We start from the raw sequence: 19,894 nt of genomic DNA on the forward strand, positions 1-19,894 counted from the left end.
ATAAGTTGACTGACCACTATTTATTGATTTGAAGGTCCATTCATTTGCTATTGTAGCACTTCGATGGGTCCGACTCGAAACAAAATTCGGAAAGAGTTGCATAAGCCGAACTGGTCCTCTGGCACAAGCTCAATCTAGTTCTCTTGCGTTCGCATCCGGGTCAGATGTTTTGAAATTTGAGGATCACTACCATTCATCCCTCTTCATCAGACGTGCTGATAACAGCTAACGATGCCCCGAACACATACGCCACGCTTAAGTTCCGGAATCGCGCAATAGGGTACTTTCCTTCACCAAAGAAAACGAAAGGCTTGTATAATGTTGGGCACGATATGGTGGAAGTTCTTAATATTATTAAAATAAGGCATGGCAATATTTCCACTGAATTTTTTTACTACACAACGCGTTTCGTCGTCACAAGCGACATTATCAAGTGTGTCGTTTGTGACGACGAAACGCGTTGTGTAATAATTAAATTCAGTGGAAATATTGCAATGTCTTATTTTAATAATAAAAACGAAAGGTATTGATTGCGATTCGTTACCCACCATTAGTGTATTCATAATATACGAATTATTTGGTTTTACAAATCCCAGTTTAGACGAATAGCAATGGTCAATTTTAATCGCATTTGAAAAAAGGCCAGATTGGCGCCCATGCGATGCCACTCCACTTGACGTCACAGGGCCCCAGTTTCTTTACGAGTACATAGGAGTTTTACATCGTCTGAGATTACCAATGCATGCATGAGGCACAGAGCTCAGGGAAACATTTCTTTATAATCACCTATTAAAACTGCCTATGGTCGGAAAGTTTCCTTCGTTTGATAAGGTATTAATAATCCTTATTTAAGCCAAGCGCTACCTGCTACCTGATAGCAGCCTGCATCGCAGCGAAGCACATACCCTCGCCCCAAGGTCACCTCACACGGTGACAGCGAGAACCAGAATGACCTCACACAGGGTTTTCCCTGCATTCATACTTAGCCGTCGCGTTTTCGCGCGCTTGAAAATTTTCACTTTTCATTTAATCGCGGAAATTAGACATCGTCATTTAAAAATCTAAAAGCGTGAAGTGTACTCAGGCAGGGCGACCGGGGCGACCGCCCCGGACCCCGCGTTCGTGAAAAAAAATTAAAATATACGATAGTTTTGAATCAAGGTATCATAACGGCGTAATTACGAAGTCTGAATTTGGGAGAGGAACACATACTTAGCCAGAGAGTGGTCGGGATTCAAAATGCTCCAGTTTGTAGATGGCGTATAGAGTTTAATATTTTAAGTGAAGGGCCCCGCACTGAAGGTTCACCCCTAGCCCCGCTCCTGCTAGGGCCGGTCCTGACTCCATGAGTAATAATCTTTCGATTTAGGCAATAAATAAATAATAGGAAACAACCCTAAAGGCCGTCATATTGACATTCTTCAGTCCACAAATATTACAATAGGGGATTCTCCATCTTGTAAGTATATTTTTTCCACCTGCCTCGCATTTAGCCGAGTTTACAACATTCGCCACTTGCAGCGCTGACGGTGTAAGAGGAGAATGTTCGGCGACATTGAAGAGGGAGAGAGACATGTAGAATAAGGAGCGACAAAGACTTGAAGGAACTGTGAAATGAGTTAGATGTTGTGGTCATTGTAGACAGAAGCAGTTGAATTAGATGGTAGGGCAAGTGATAACGGAAAAGGAAGGAAGATACGGGACGGGAACAGTGGCGGCTCGTGAGTCAAATGCTGGGAGGGGCACACCCCACCGGGGGGTTAACATTTTTGAATATTTTGTGTATTTCAGTGAGTTTTCCAGGCAATCTAGAGACCACTAATACACAAAACAATCACTAACACTAAAACACAAAGAATTGCCTATATACATTAAAACAATTTACACATATTAAGTCAACTGGTCACCAAAACAAGGTATTCTGCAACACTGCAACACCAAGATTATACGGCCGCCGGGCGGCGCGGCGATGTCAACTCACTCGTTCTGCGCATGCTCGGGCGGCGTTCCAAGACTTCCATAAGGCACAATCTTAGACGCGTCATAGCACTAGCAGTCCCCACCACTACCACCCTTCATGTAACTGCATGGTGATGGATTGGGACGTTCTGGCCTGCGCCCCGAGGCTAAAAATGCGAACTCCTCGCGCTATTTTTGCGTGTTTTTCCTACATTTCTGATGTATGCGATTGAAAAAACACTTCGATTAATTAGATGTATAATTACAATTGAATGGGTATTTAATTTTTTTCCTTTTTCAAATCTTTGGGAGGGGCGGCGTCCGAGAGTCCTTATGGACCATCCGCCACTGGAAGGGAGACGATGAATGAGGAAGACGAGGAACGTGATGATGAAGTTGAGGAGTAAAATGGAAGGGACAGAAGGAGGTGAGGTCAGTTAGGACGAGGCCCATATACGTTTCCCATGGCGCCAGCAAGAGTAAATCAAAGCTTACTGGCAAACAATTTGATCCCCTCTCGTCTTAAGTGCCTATCTTCCTCTCAACGTCCATCCACTTTATCTCGCATTCACAACACTTGCTTCTATCTCATCTCTCTCATTATCACTCACCATCTCATGACGCTCACATTCACTACTACCTAAGTCCAGTGAATCATCCCAACGAACCAGTTCACAAAGACTTTCCATATTTGCGCATGGTTGCAGCGGCGGTGTTTGGTGCAGTTTGTGTGAAATAGCAAACTTTAATCTACCAATAGGCATTCGAACTAAAATAACCTTTACGTAAAATATAATGGCACATAAAAAATTGTAGATTGAAAAACTTTTGAAGTGACGTTTGTTTATAGGTAGTTCTTTATTTTTTTATTTTCTTTTAGAATATCTTTGCATAATTTTTTTCCTAACTGAGATTTGGTACAGTTTTGTTTTTTTATTTCCTTTGAATTCGTTCATGCGGAATGACATATATTTTCTCAATAGTGTGACTTCTTTATTCAGTTTCACGCGAATTGTTGCCGTTCCCATTGCTATGTTATTCGATTTTGAACATGTATTTGTTTTTATTGGTCCACTTTAACTTTACAATTTTTCTGTGCATGGAAATTTTCAATGGAGAAAAAATAAAAATGAATAAAATAATTGGTCCATCGCATCAAGAGTGTGAGCGCAGTAGTGACTCTGTAATTGTTTTCAGGGACCCTCTGCTGTGACGTCAGCATTTTCTACAATATCTGTATGTATAATTGTAGCTAGTATTATTATATGAGAGTGATTATGGCGACCCGCACTCAAACTCACGTGAGATTAAGCTGGAGTGAAATATAACCTCAGCTGGCCAAACATTCGGATTGGAAGCCATTGTAATCCTCAAGGACGTAACGACTGATCAGAAGCCAACATGAAGGGGGTACTTGAACGCCAGTGGTGTGCGTCTTGTGCAGATTCAACGGTATATCTACACTGTGGAAATATCACATAAGATATGAAGTATGTAAATGCCTATTATCTAGGAAAACGCGTGTCTATTTTATCATCTTGATAAATCTTCTTGAAGGAAAACCTCTATAATAAACAGCTATTAAAACCTCTACTATATTATGAATAGGAATTCTAAACGAGGTTTCTCAAAAGCGAAATCGGTATTTGAACTCGGGACTTTAGCTTCTCGCCCCTAAATATTCAATAAATAGAAATAAATTGCAGAATTAAAAATAATTAATATTGCAATGAAAATTTCAAGATCTCTTTTTAGGTTTTTGATTTCCATTGAGAAGAGCGTGGTAGTTTTCTGAAGATAGCACTTGCCTGCTAATCGGGGGCTACCGGGTTCGAAGTTTTGATGAATCCTTCGGACCCTAGTAAAAGGAATCCTTCAAGCGTGAAGTGGTCTCCCCACCCCTTCCTTAAATACGTGTCATTGACTCGCCTGAGGCTTAAATTGGCGATATATATGCCATCACATATACTAACCTACGATGAATTTTTAAATGAAATTCAGTTATAAGTTTAGCATAAAATATCGGTGAATAATGTTGAACAGACCTGTGAAGATAAAAATTGCGTTATTATTTTTTAAATAGCGATTTAAAAAGTAATGATGAATTTAACTTCATATTTCGCCAGCGTTTTACCGATCTGATTAAAAATGTATTCATCTCTGAAATCAGTATCAAGTATTACCTCGGCGAATACTAATTTATAGCGGCACGCTCACACATGCTGAATAAACTCCGTGTACTTTTTGAATATTTCCGAATTCAACACGAAAATTTTTTCGGTAAAGTAACATTTATCGTTGATTGGACATCGTCAACAATTCTCAAAAATGTTTGTGGAAATTATGGGAAAATGGACGCGACCGACGCTCGGAAATAATTGTGTCTCAAATCAGTGACTATCATTTACAATTAGCCATCCTCAAATATACCTTCATGAGATTAAGTTTATTATGAAAATATAAAGAAAAATTATTACGCTGTAGATGTGAAATATTGATCGCTCCGGTTGCATTATCTTTCTTTTAAAAAATCGCATGACAACTTTATGGAGGAAAATTTGGTGACCTTAAATAAGGTGAAGGATTGTTATGTGATAGATTAGACGCGTGGTGAAACGAAGCAAGGAATGTGTCATCACACTGAGCAATTACTTCACATCGAGCGGAGATTAAGGTCACGAACGATGGAGGGAGTTATCAGTAATCCTCCGGAGGCCATATTTCTGCTTCCTATACTTATTTCAACATTGGCTTTCTTTGCAAATCAAGCGACAGAAATACGTTGAAACTACCACGATAGCTGCCTATGCTAGTACGTGGCTAAAGACTTGTTTAAATAACGTTGTCGGCTATGAGGAGTGGCTCAAAAACTCGTTTATCTTATAAACAGACAAATTTCCCTGTTGTGCTCATACACTTCTTGATGGCAGAGGTTAAAGAAATATAGAAAGGAAAATACTGAAATGGCCGTAAAATTCTCCCACGGCTCGTCCAGTGACTTTCAGCCTCGTGTTGTAAGTGCATTTGGTTTTTCCTTCAGCACGCTGAAGAGGGCTACTTTGTAGCCGAAATACGTATACGTGTGTTTTCCTCGTCCCCTTCCTGATCCGAGACGACGCTCTCTTTGGAGCAATTTTTTTTCTCCCGGAAAATTGAATCCATCTGTAGGTGAGTGAATGTGTGAGTCTCTGCTTATTGAGCGCGTGTGTTTCCGCAAATCATTGGCTATCCCTAACAGGCCCATCCTGTGAAGATTCCCGGTTTTTTGTGGAACGAGAATTCTTAGTGGAGGTCCCCACAGCCCCCACAAAGCATCTTGTTGTGTATGTTTGTTGTGAGTGAATGTGTGTGTGTTTTGGGCTTTCCGGTGTTTGGTCCCTGCGGTGAATTTCTCCCCCTTCCCGCACACCAACGCAGTGACAATTAAGAATTGCAAGGTGGACGAGCTGTGCGAGAATTATAAGCCCATTTGAGTTTTTTCCTTTCTACAGTTCCGAGGCCGTAGGAGCTCAACCCCCATTTTTGCATTTTGCAGTTGTAACGTACCTTTAATTATCTTCTCTTTAATGTCTTACAAACATTGTTATTATACAGTTTAACACGTTTTATAATTTAAAACTCGGGAGCAAAAGCACATCCGAACGCCGCACCGTGACAATTACAATCCAACTCACGCTCACTGGCCGAAACTTTAATCAATTGGCGGTGTGTTTACACAGTTAAAGAAATAAACTAAAGAAATGAGATGTGCGAATGAGAAATATTTTCATCTTCTCTTCCTTATGATAAAATAGATTTGAATTTCGGCTTATCATTGATCCCAAAGACCAGGAAATTATAAATTGAAAAATAAATCAGGTTGCTGCGATATTAAAGTTAAAAAAAAAACGTTTTCCGGTCGTGATTTTTCCACGGCCATTGCTTCTCATTGCTTTAAAAGTCATTTAAACTTAGCAAATGGATCGCGGCACAGAAGGGAAGTCATTTTTAAACTAAGGCTGAAAGTGGAAGGGTGCTAAGGAAGCAACCTGAGGGTCAGAGTAAGCATTCAGATATTTATTCCTTGAAAGTTGATAAATTCCGAATCATAGAAAAAAAGCGAAAGGAAGTGACAATTTTTGGCCTGCTATTCCCTATTTCTGCTAATTTGCCTCGTGAAATTTTGCTAACAAACCTTACTTTCGAATTGGGAAGCTCAAAATGCATATGTTTATTATTACAGTATTCTGCCAATTGAGGCAGGTGTGCATGGCGTATTTAAGAAGTGTTATGGTAATCTCTCTCCTTCATCTATTTGCCTTTTCAATTCACAATTAGGCCTACTCCCTTTCATTCTATCAAAAAATCTAATTCTCTTCCTCCCTTTCCCTAACAATGTTCCTCTAACAATGTTTTTAATATTCTTTTTATTTATTAATAACATTAATAAGGTATTTCATTTTTTTTCGAAAATGTGTGCGGAACGCGACTATGAGCGTAGAGCAATCCACCAATCCACAATATTTGCAGTAGACAGTGTTGGTAAGCAATCGAGTAAAAGTAATCTGATTACTTATGTGATTCATTTGGCAGTAATTTTTACTTGAAGCGATTACTAATTACAAAATGAATTTTTTATACATAATTTACTCCTTACGGTTAAAGAGGAATCTATACTTTAGTTGTAATCATTACTCGCTCGTAATCAACGATTACTTCACTGATATACCTAGGCCTACAGAAAATTAAGAGTCCCAGGGCACCATAACTTGCTTGTTCAGTCAATCTCATGTTGTAGCCTACTTACGATGGGTTATGACACCCCTGATGCTGTTACACCAATTACAATTGTATGCATTGCCAGTGAAATTGCAGCGTTAACAATTTCTATCGCTCAAGCATTCCACATTTTGTAATGCAATATTCGACAGTGGCCTAGTGGTCTCTAGAGTAGACAATCTTACAAGAAGTAATTTTAACCATGATTTAACTGATTACTTTTTAAAATCAGTGATTTGTACTCGTAATTAATTACTTTTTGTATGGAGTAACATTAATGAAGCCCAGTTACTTATTGTCAGTACTTTTAACATCACTGACAATAAAGAATTAAAAAACTCGTGGGGAATAACGTTAAAAAGTAATCAATTCGATCGATGTTTAAATTGCGAATACTATTATGGTTGGACAGTAAATCTGTCTGTGCTCTTTCAAAAGAAGTTGTAGAAAAAACTCAATAGTTATCCAGCGGACAGGCCTGTTTATGTATAATTATATTTTTTAAAGACTTTTTTACACAATAATTTCCATTTGTATCGATAAAAATGAGACGAAGTAGCTATTAACACTACAAATCAAAAAGGAGCAATACAACGAAATAAACCGATACGGTTACCGCCTACTCAGTATTTAGAAATGTTTTTTGGTAATTCTGACCTGAGTGACTTTCCACTTTAGTTTAAATTACCTTGTGCCAGAGAATAAGGTCGACTTCTGCAATTCTTTCCGAATTTTGTTTTGAGTCGGACCCATAAAAGTGTTTAAACTCAATCGAAATGGACCTTCAAGACAACTATGGCTAACGCTCTCCAATTTTTTTTATAATTGTCGGTTGACATAAAGTCCAATTCAAAGTATGCGGCAAATTTCGTGTTATCTTATTTCCGACATTGATGGGAGCGTCTCGGTGGTAGACTTTCTGTTCTTCGTAAAATACCTTTCCCTTTCAGTGGGCGAATTATCAAAATCAATCGTTCACACATTTATTTATTCGGACCCTTTTACAGCATCTTTTTTGGTGAAATTAGGATCACTCTCCCATCAGTACCGCGAGCGGCGAATGTTGTAAACTCTGCTAAATGCGAGGAAGGTGGAAAAAAATATAGTTACAGGATGGAGAATCCCCTATTGTAATATTGTGGACCGACGGATGTCAATATGATGGTCTATTGCGCGATGCCGGAACTTGAGCGTGGTGGATGTATTCGGAGCATCGTTAGCTGCTATCAGTATGTCTGATGTAGAGGGATGAATGGTTGTGATCTTCAAATTTCAAAACATCTGACCCGGATGCGAACGCAAGAGAACTAGATTGTGCTTGTGCCAGAGGACCAGTTCGGCTTATGCAACTCTTTCCGAATTTTGTTTTGAGTCGGACCCATCGAAGTGCTACAATAGCAAAACTAATGAACCTTCAAATCAATAAATAGACGACTTCCTCCCCGAAGTACCTTCGTTGTTTAGTCTATTCTCATATCAGCACCGATTGCTGTTGCAAAAATAAGTAAAAAATCTGTTTATGATTAAAATTGATTGCCCGTTCTTCTGAAGCAAAAACGGAAGCTTTAAGCTCTCCAGCTGGGTTCAATACTCACTGGCCTCATGAACTGCTCATCAAATTTTCCTCTTTGGCAAATCAGATGCATAATGAGACCTAAGTAACGATTATTGATTAGTAGTGGGCCATAAGATAATACATTGATAATGATATCTGGAGTATAGGTGGCGATCCTTTTTTTTAGTCCCTCTGACTACAGTATGTACCTAAGAAGTTCATGATGCATACGTCGAAGCTTCGTCTTATGGTGTACCGCCTGATGTTAAGTGAACGTAGCAACAGAATAATCAAGATGAGCTCCTAATTGACTAAAGTGAATACTTTCGAAGATCTCTGACGCAGGTTTTTCGATTGATTGTCTTGGGAAATTATCAAAGGGGATAAGAAGTGGTGTTAACGAGCAGGGAGTGATGGTGCCTTACCTATTCCAGAACCTTACTCATTCTCCAGCCCTCACTCTACCTCGGATCTCGGACTCAAGTTGAGGTTGAGTTCGTATTTAAGGAAATAAATTCAACTCAACTCACTTGGGTTAGAATGATTGTGGTAACGTTAAGAGTTAAAATTTACGAATTAATTAAGTAACTTAAACTCTAGTCACTCATGGTATTCGCTCATCGAAAAAAAATGACTCAACATCACTCGTGGAAGCAATTTTACGACTGGGTGTTCATTTATGAAACGTGGGGCGACGTAAATCTAGGAGTTAGGCGATTCAATTTGTGTTGGGGCTCAGCTTATCAACTGTGGTGGAGTATAGCCAGATAGCGAGCGAACTTTGATATTCGAGTGAGGTCTCGCAAAACCGAAGTGGCGACTGATTCGGGCTTGAGTCAAGATCAAGACTTGACTACCCTTTTAGAATGCGGCCACAGGGGTGAAGGGTTCGATCCCCGTGCGGCATAATGACCTATCATCCTAGAGCCTAGCCCGCCCGATGCCATTTCAGAAATTTCATAATTGATATAGGCAGTTAGAATGAATCACTTGAATATCCATGTAATACGGCTTTCCCGATAACTCAGAAGAGAGGGTTTGAGGCAACAATATTATCCGACGCTTATTCGTATGCTCTACCTTACGCATCAAATTCATGGATAATCAACATAAGATATACGACTTTCTTGTAAAGAAATCTCATCATATTTGTCAGAAGTATGAAGTCCTAAACAACAAAAAAATCAAAGCGTGAGACTTTTCCGAAGCGTATTACCCATTTTCAACGAACGCCTCGTGTCATTCATGTAACTGCTGAGGGACCACTCTGGAGGACAAACGGGAACGACCTTAGACATAAATTTCATTATTCAGACGGGGATGATAGGGGAAAAAATATATGGTCGACGAAAGTCAGGATCTGAGAGATAAGGCCCGCGTCGCGCAATAGATGGATTATGAGAAGGTTGTTGACATCCGCTGGCTTCTCTCCCGTCCAAAAACAAACCAAAATATCAGACCCATTATAACCGTAAGGCAAAATTATTACGACTTATCCTGATCGTCAAAAGCGGTTACTCCGCAACAGTTAAAGGCCTCGATTAATGTACAAACATTTTGAAGAGAATAACCCCTTCTTTTATATCCAGATTGTCTCTCACGCAGATACACTCGTCGGATAAGGATGGAAATATATAGAGTATTTATGGTTATATCGGTGAGTATTTTGATTTGGTTCTTCGATTTGTAAGTGCCATTACCACTTCCATTCTATCGCAATTTTTTTTACAGTATAACTAGTTCATTTGATTGGTAATCTATGGCTTTGAAGGCATGAAAATACAATATATCTAGCGTTCATTGATTTTTCGTTTATCACTTGCATGCATATTGAACTATTGAGCAGTAAGAGAAATTCAAGTTAAAGTCATTGCATTCTTTTAAAATAACAGAAATGAAAATTTTATATCAGCAGAAGTAAAAAATCTGAAGATTAGTTTACGCAGCCCTCCACTTAATTCTCCTATCTGCTAATATTTTAACTCTTATATAGTTCCTTCGCCTTACATTCTTCATCACTTGCCCTTGTCACACAATGAGGATGAAATGCATGCAATTTCTCTCAACGATATTTCTCTGATGCTTGAATCACCGGATCTGTTAACGATCAGAACCCAACACAACAAGGACACAATTATGAAAGATATGGTGGGCCAAGAAATGTATTACTTGTTTATTTTTGCATTTGTTTGTAATACATATTTTATAATTAGTATTTAAATAATTAAAATTGATTTATTTATTAAGGTATGAGGGTGCGTATTTTTAGTATACTTTATTAGTAATTTTATTATTAACACTGATTAAGGTAGGCTTTCTAGAAGTATTTACGAAGTTTTTTGGCAGTCTTCCCTCCCTTCGTAAACTTCCCCCTACGAGGAGCTTTACTCCTTTCCATTCCATCTATAAATCCTAGTCTCTTCCTTCCTCTCGCTCGCCTATCCAGCATCCTTCTATCCCTCTAACACTGAATTGCTTTTGTCACTTACTCTCCTATTTCATCCCCAACATTCCAAAAATAACATTCATCCTCTTGATGCCTTTCTTTGGGTCGATGAGCACTGCATCTCATTTATAGCATCAGAGTTGCAGAGATCGGGGAACCAAATGGAAGATTAAAATAGCAAAAGAACTCATTTAGCTTCACAATTTTTTTATTCTACCGATAAAGGAAGGTTTCCATGGATCCCGAAGAAGTGATCTGGGAGCCTCCCTTTCCTTCCACCACTGCCTTCTTCAATTCACTGTAAGGCCTAATCCCTTTCAATCTATCTATAAATCCTATTATTTTCCTTCCCCTCCCTCGTTTCCCAAACAATCTTCCCTCCAACATAGTTTTCAACATCCCCTCCCCGCAAAGTATTCGCTCCATCCAAACCATCAGTCTCCTTCATATTTAACCCAGAAGCTGCCTCTCCTCACCCACCATGCCCAACACTTCGTCGTTCCTCCTCCTCTCTGTCCAATTCACCATCTCCATTCTTCTCAACACCCACATCTCGAATGCCTCCAGTCTTCTCTCGTCCTCCTTCCTCAGTGTCCACGTTTCCGCACCGTAAAGCGCTACACTCCAGATCAGACTCATCTATAGCTTTATCTTAGAAACTCCTTCCTATTGATGAGCGCCTCTTTTGCTAACGAAATTCTCTTCCGGATACCCTTACTGCTTTATGCGCTTTCCTCAATGTGCTGTTCAAAAATAGTTGAGTTACTCTGCGTGCTCAAGTTTTTGTCCTACTTTTATCCTGAGGTTCAGATTTCTTGTTCGCGATGCTTCACAAAACCACATAGCTTTGCGGAATTCCTAAGAACAGATGGAGGTATGAGGAGTCGATTGAAAGCCTCGGCTAGAAGACCTCAAGACCTCATTACATGACCTCATCATTTGGCACAATTGTCTGATGAAGATGATCGTCGAAGGAGACTGGAAGGGCAGAATGGCCGAGGTTTGCCTCGGATGAGGTCTTTAAAGGAAATCATGTTAAGCAGAAGAATTATGCTTCGGTAAGATAACTAGTGACGGGAGAAGTAAGAAAGAAATTATCAGCAGAATAGCCCGGGCGAAGAGAGCATTCCACTAAAACAGAGACCTGCTTACAGTGGGAAACTTAAATATGGAAGCAAAGAAACAATTTATAAGAACCTACATTTGGAGTATGCTCCTATACGGAAGTGAGGCATGAACAATGACCGCAGCGGAGAAAGCAAGGATAGATGCCTTAGAAATGTGGTGCTACAGAAGAATGATGAAGATCAAATGGATCGACCGAGTTAGCAACGAGGAAGTCCTGAGAAGAGTAGGAGAGAAGAGAAGTGTCATGAAAAGCCTAACAAGAAGACGGAACAACCTTATAGAACACATCTTGAGACATGATGGCCTGATGAAGACAATCGTCGAGGGACAAGTGGAAGGCAAGAACGGAAAAGGAAGACCTAGAACAAAATATATGGAACAAGTAAAGAGGGATATGAAAGAGAAGAAATACGTAGGTGTGAAAAGATTAGCTGATAGGAGAACTGAGTGGAGAGCTGCGTCAAACCAATCCTAGTATTGTTGACCAGTGATGATGGTGATGGTTATTAACATATATGCTGATAGGAGAATTCAGTGGAGGAGAGCGTCAAACCAATCTTTGGTTTGAAGACTGTTGATGGTGATGCGTATTAAAATGAGCAAGGCAAAGGGAAAACGCCAAGTTTGTACCTTTAAGAGTCGCCGCTACTCTAAAATCTATTATAAATAAGATTTTTACGCATGAGAGTTAATTTTGAGCGATGATCATGAATGAGGCTGATATTGAATCGGCCACCGAATGTCTCAAATTGCTTGGTTATTATTTGGGATCAAAGTCCCTGCATTTATTTTCTCATCCAGCATCTTATCGCCTATTTAAAAGAGTTCGTCTGCGTATCACGAGAGCTTTAAATCATAATTGGGCAGTTATATATTTTAATCGTTTGTCATTCTCCACCCAGGTCTTTTATATATTCCATATTCTCATCTCATTGCGGTTCATTTGGACATTTAACGACCCAATCAATCATTTCGAGGAATCTTTCCCTTTTCACATCGGAAGTTGAGTGTGACTTCAAGGCCACCCTCCCTCTGAACTCTGCCCTCTCCAAGAAGACGGCGTAAAACGAGCAAGAGCGTGTGATGAGATAACCGGACGACTTTGGGTCAAGTTCACGGATTGCTGCGACATTCTGTCTCTTATTCCTTCGCGCGTGACTGCCGCCAATGTTTCGAATCGCAATCACAAGGGGACCGCACACAGGAGGCCCCGGTTCATCCCCTAGAATCGACTTATTTTGTTGATTCATTTTTCCAGTAAAGAACCGACTGTGAATTTATTCCGTTATGCTCGTTTCTACAGCTTTCCGAGGGGATCGTTCGGTGCTGGCTAAAGTGCTCTCGATTTCCACCCGGTGGGCTCGGGTTCAAATCCTGAACATATTACCACGCAAGCCCCCTTTAAAGGCGTGTGGCAGGGGGTGCAAGGACACCAGCCGTTTACATAAAAAATGTTGCTCAAACAAATTTACGACCAGCATTTATTAAAGTCCTTTATGATTCGGACGGTAAACGAATTCCCAAGTCAATCCGTTCGGCAAAATATGTCTATCATCATATCGCATGGTGGGTGAGGAGAGGCAGCTTTTAGATGAGATACGGAGGAGACAGAAGGTTTGGATTTAGCGAGTACTTAGCGGGGATGGGAATTTGAAAACAGTGTTAGAGGGAAGAATGTTAGGTAAACGGGGGAGATGAAGGAAAAGAATAGGATTTATAGATAGATTAAAAGAGAGTAGGTCTTACAGTGAATTGAAGAAGGCAGCGCTGGAAGGAAAGGGAGGCTCCCAGATTACTTCTTCAGGATCTATGGAAACCTACCTTTATCGGTGGAATAAAAAGCATTATGAAGCTAAATGTGTTCTTATGCTATTTTATTCTTCCATTTGGTTACCCGATCTGTGCAGCTCTGATGCTATAAATTAGATGCAGTGTTCATGAACCCAAAGAAAGGCATCAAGAGGATGAATGTTATGTTTGGAATGTTGAGGACGAAATAGGAGAGTAAGTGACAAAAGCAAACAGATTTTTGTCTGCCTTGATGCACCTTAACTAAAAAAATCAGAATAACATAGCTTAATCATTATTTTTCCGAAATATGCCTTCTGCGCTGCTTACCAAACTGAATGCCCTTCACTTCACTGTCAAAATGCGACTGGTCTGTAATTCGTTGAAAGGGTATGTTTGAGTGGCCCTAACGGTGCGATTGGGCCAGGGGTAGTGGGGGAAAAAGGGTGTCCATAGTGAGCCTGATGCCAACAATAGGGTAGTTTCCTTCATCAAAGAAAACGAAAGGCACTGATTGCGATTCGTTACCCACCATTAGTGTATTCATAATATACAAATTATTTGGTTTTAGAAATCCCAGTTTAGACGAATGACAATGGTCAATTTTAACCGCAATTGAAAAAGGCCTGATTGGTGCCCATGCGATTCCACTCCACGTGACGTCACAGGGACCTAGTTTCTATATGAGTAGATAGGAGTTTTACATCGTCTGAGATTACCGCATGAGGCGCAGAACTCAGGGAAACATCTCTAAATAATCACCCTATTTAAACTGCCTATGGTCGGAAAGTTTCTTCCGTTTGATAAGGTACATATTAATAATCCTTATTTAAGCCAATACCTGCCAGCAGGGTATTCTGCTACCTGCTAGCAGCCTGCGTCGTATCAGCGCTCAAAGCCTCGCCCCAAGGTCGCCTCACACGGTGACAGCTGGAACCAGAAATGCGTCACACGGAATTTTCCCAGCATTCATACTTAGCCGTCGCGTTTTCGCGCGCTTGAAAAGTTACTCTTTTCGTTTAATCGCGAAAAATAGATATCGTCATTTAAAAATCTAAGAGCGTGAAATGCATACTCAAGGAGTAATAAACTTTCGATTTCGGCAATTAAAAAATAATAGGAAACCACCCTATCTCCTCAATTGTACAGTCAGTTTTTGACTTTGCCCCCCCCCCCCCTCCGCCAAGTCAGTCATTGCGATCACATCTCAGGAATATTCGTCAAATTCAGTTTTCACGTGACAGCGACCCAAGTGGTTCGTATCTCTCTGCCTCTACCGTGTACCCTGGTCAGCTCTAACTTGTGACTGTGGATATGTGAGAGAATCCAAATTCAATGAAAGGATAGGTTAACTAATTTTCATCAAGGATATTTAATTATATTATATCTTGAAACATGTACGAATAATATTAATAAAATAATAATACGACGGAGTGTAGCTGCATGTCGCGACTATGTCCTCGCGCAAGATTCGTTAAAATAATTTAAACTGCAAAACTTTAATGTTTCTCTATTTTCCTCACTTCAGGGGAGGGAAAGGGTGGATACCCTCGACGCCCCTTATTTACGCCTCTGCGCCAAAGGAAAATGTCGAGGGGATAACCTGACGAGGGAAATACACCGAAGGATCCATGCACAAGCCTTAAGAACGATGTTCCATCAAATTCGCTCCAATATAAATTGCATGCAATAGCGGATTAATTAAAGTAGAGAATGCTGAAATTTTATCACAAAACTATCCGTGATAGACGAGACAAAAAGGCCGACATTCTGGAACAATAGTGGCGCCAATGAATTAGGTGGTAATTATATTAGTTCTCACCGTTGTTGATGGCTTGGCTTCATCATCATCGACAGTGGATTCGAAACCCTAAGCACGCGGGGTTACTCTCCTGGGCCGAAGTCTGAAGCCATAAGCATAACACCTCTGCATCACAGAAGGGGGAGGACAGGAGGGAAAGAGGAATGAGGCGCCGCCGCGATAAGAGCCCGACGACGCCTCCTGGGACGGGATAGGGAAGGAAGGGATGGGACAAGGAATCCCGCACCGCCACAAAGGCGGGCGGGTCCTACCACTAGCGAAACCTGGAAAACTGGTTCAGCGATTTTATGGGATTATTCACCATCGACAGTCAACAACCCAAAGATTGGTTTGACGTAGCTCTCCGCTTAATTCTCACGTCAGCCCATCTTCTAACACAAACTCAATTCACCGAGCGGTTACGCGGGACATTGTGTGAAAATTTTCCACGGTGGAAAGAAACTGAAAGTGAAAATTGCAATTTTTTTGTCATTTCCACTCACGTAATTCTTCTGTTTTTACATCCTTCGTGTATCCTTTATTCTATGATCTCCGATAATCGTAAAAATTCGCCACCTCTACTCATTGGTAAACCATTGATATACATTTTCCTTCCATCTATTGCGATTATATGCGATATCGCCTTTCTCTCGGATTTTATTCGTTCTTTGTTCGCCGTAATTCACACGTATATTTATCAAGATTTGCTGCTTGGGAAATATAGATCTTCGTCGTAGCAAATCTTTTACTTCTATGTTCTGGATTCTCTTGAAATAACTTCGAATTCGGGTCCTGACGACTGACCCTAATTATTAGGTTAGGTGCTTGACATCCGTGGGAACCATTCAAAGAAAGAGAACATTCAACGCGTCATCTCACAGTGAGGTGATCAGCCAGAAGTAAACTTCGCCGTGTGCTTCAGATTCGTTCCGAGTGTGGGACAAGAGGTTATAGGTTTTTTCCCAGTCTTGAGCAAAAGCGGCGGTGCTGTTTCTAAGATGGAAGTGGAAAGACCCACATTCCTATAAACGATTCTCTCCATTTCCACTCTCAGATCCTCTTTGGGCAATTACGAGCAGCGGCGAGAAGTAGTCTACGTTAAGGAATGCTGCTTCTCAAGACGTTTCGATGCCGCCGCCTGATTTCTCTTCGTCCTGAATCAGCGGACAGCTTCAAATGCTGCGTCAGAAGTAGTCAGCCCTACGTCAGGTAGATTCCTCACAGACCTTTTCACGTATGAATTGGTCTTATTACCCTCATACCAATCAATATTCGTAAATACTCCCTTTAGGTCAATTTTATAAGCAGCGGCTCACCTCAACTCAGACCGGTGCATTGAAATTGTAGTAATAATTAGTAAAATAATTCTTGGAGTAGGTATTGGTCAAATGCATATGATTCAAAAAAGTTGTTAGCCAACTTTTCAGTTTATTTTAAACTATCATCTGGGCTATGAATGAAAAAAATGAGAACAATATAAAATATAAGAAAGTACAATATTTTTACATAAATAAATGTTACGATAAACTATCGAAAATGTCAAAATTTGTTGTGGATTCTGTTCTTATATATATATTTTTAAATTAAATTATTGTAAAAAACTCTATCGCAGTATATATTTATAATAGCGAAATAGGCAGCGAAAATCCGCAGTCTAAGGATATTATCCCTCAGACCTAATATTTTATGCCGTTTATTCGACTGCTAGTATACACATTTTAAGACATACGTGTCCTCGCTCGGACGAATTTGACTTTTTTCGGCCCACCCTAATGTACGCCATATATCATACTTCTTCTAAACTATCATAATAGCAAACTGCCAGTGCGCATAAGTCATTGAAATTGTAATGAGTTGTTCTAGTCTTCGCCGATTATTTATATGAAGCTGTGAAGCTAATTTATTCGCTAATCCGTCTTTATTGCTAATTTGTTTCATGGAGCAGCCTTTATTCGCCATTTTCTTAACGTATTAAATTTATTTTTTAGGCAATGCATTTTATTCTGTGAACAATCAGCCGCCCTAATTATAATTGATCTTGTTGTGTGTGTGTGTGTGTGTTGGCAGGTGGAGGCGGAGGTGAGCGGATTGCACTTGAGCGTGGAGACGGTTCGTCGCGTCGAGAGCACTTTCGTGAGCGAGATCGAGATGGGGCTGGCGAGGCCCCCTGGTGGACCACACCTCTCCTCCCTTCAGATGGAGAACACTTACATCCCGGAGCTGCCCAACGGAACAGGTACTGCCGTACTACCATCTTCGAAGTGTGTGTGTGTGTGACAGTTGAATGAAATACCACTAGGTCTGATCCAAAAGTATCCCACTGTTGGCTGGGGGAAAAAACTGGCATTCCCCGAGGGTTTGTAAACCCAATTTTAGTGATCCGGAAATGGAAGATTTCCATTTCCAAAATATGCATAAATATGTTGTTGTGTGACGTCTCAGAATAGCCAGCTATGACAAACTATGCGTCGGAATTTGTACCTTTTCCCTTTCAAGAACGCCTAACCTTTCTCCTTCCCTTCCTCTTTGATGAAAATATCCTGGTTCCACTTCCCTATATAATGGCACGGTGGCGATGCTATTGGCACTCAGTATCACACTCACTTACTGGACTCGGTTTCTCAGTCACCAGTAGATTCACCATTGGTCAGTCAGCAATTTAGCCGTCAGTTGGAGTCGAAGCGCGGGCCGTATGTCCCGCGCGACCGAAGCGCCTTGCTATCCACCCGTGCCATCACCAGCAGCTCCTCTCCTTCCCGAGACATTGGTAATATCATAACTTTTCGCTATTCCGGACGCAAAAATTCATCATTGCTTCATGCCTTTCGCTTGAATTGATTTGGAAATAGGGATTCTTAAATGGGTAATAAACTTTGGGCTAGAAACTTTAAATACTTGTGAGTGATTATTCGCTTCCCAAACAAAATTCACTAACTCTTGATTTACTGTGTGGTATTCCATTATATGTTTTCCTGGATATGAAAATGAAAGGAACAGATAGACCAATTGGATAGATGTGGGGTATCTTCATTGAAATGCAGCGATTGCAATGGTGTATACCTACGTGGGACCGACAGGAAGAAGTTTTTGAAATCAGGAAGAAAGAACATTTAAGTGCTTACGAATATAACAAAGATGAAAAAAGTAATTTTGCAACTCTTAATATGCAACTGCCATTGAGCGATTTTAAAATTAATACTTGAAAATTTTGCAATGACCGCCGTGAATTGGACTCGAGAGAACAGTTAGAAATTTTCAAAATTATTGATAGTCAGGACAGTACTCTTATAAATGAATATCTCTATCCATCCTTTTCCCCTATTCTGGCGTCCATTTTAAAATTCATCAAGTAACTAGGTGACAATAATAAGATAAACAAATCATAATTTGCGCCTGAAGATGATGATAATTCATTGAAACCCGGGTCGCGCTCTGTAATGTGGCCACCTCCTTCGCAATGTCTGGGATAGTCACGTGACGGCTCTGCGTCACCGTAGGTTTCGCTTTGGCAATGGCCAGGTCATTTCGGCATGCCGACGGTCAACGGAAGGTTTACTCGCTCTCCACCGATGTCGGCCGTCTTTGCATTGACGTCCGCACCTTGAATATGCAGCGAGCGTATGGGATCCGGTGCAGAAAGACTTAATCCGCGAACTGAATGAAATACAAAGAAAGGCTGCGCGTTTCGTCAAAAACTGCTGCGGGCGTACAGACAGCGTAACGCAGATGTTAAGCGAATTAGGCTGGGAGCCGCTGGAGACTCGGAGGCTGCGCGCTAGGCTTAGATTGCTTGAAAAATTGAGAATGGATATCTTTAAGAGCGACACGGAGAACATAATATTAGAGCCACGCTATATTTCCAGGTCCGATAGAAGCGATAAATTAAGAGAAACGTTTTGCCGAACGGATAGATATGGGAATTCGTTTTTCCCCCGAACCATAAAGGACTTTAATTAATGCTAGTCCCAACTTCGTAGAGCACTTCATTTTTTATGCGTAGACGGCTGGTGTCCTTACACCCCCTGCCACACGCCTTTTAGGCGGCTCGCAGGGTATTATGTATATATAGATGTACATCAGCTGTGCTACTACTTTTTCTGTGTAACGCCCATATCATCGTCAACGAAAGCTGCTCATATCTTCTGAATAGTTTCTATCTGGATTTTCGCCCGGTTTCTGGCCAAATTTGTCCAGTCTTCCCGCCATTTTAGTTGCGATGGAAAACTGATGAAAACTCTGCGGACTACCTCACTCGGATGCGGCTCGCTAGCAAAATAAGATGAGGTCGGATATTTTCTAACAGGCCTCCTAAGTATCGATGAATGCAAAACATGAAGTCAAGTCTCTTTAAATAAATTTACAGGTAAGAAGTAAAGCATTTGTATCCTTTTAAATTGCATCCAAATGAACAGAAATTCCATTTTATCGCAGTACATTTCTCGAAGGAAATGTTTAATAC

General features: G+C 40.5%; 1 protein-coding gene across 1 annotated transcript in view; it reads left to right on the forward strand.

The window, feature by feature from the left end:
* LOC124160125 (hexokinase-2-like) overlaps positions 1-19,894 on the forward strand; it is a 100,508-nt gene that overhangs the window by 60,974 nt on the left and 19,640 nt on the right. The window contains exon 2 of the mRNA XM_046535876.1: positions 17,503-17,671. Coding sequence (XP_046391832.1) covers positions 17,503-17,671 — 169 coding nt within the window. The remainder of the gene's footprint in view (positions 1-17,502; positions 17,672-19,894) is intronic.

Source organism: Ischnura elegans, chromosome 6 (assembly GCF_921293095.1).
Source record: "Ischnura elegans chromosome 6, ioIscEleg1.1, whole genome shotgun sequence".
Classification (NCBI taxonomy): Eukaryota; Metazoa; Arthropoda; class Insecta; order Odonata; family Coenagrionidae; genus Ischnura; species Ischnura elegans.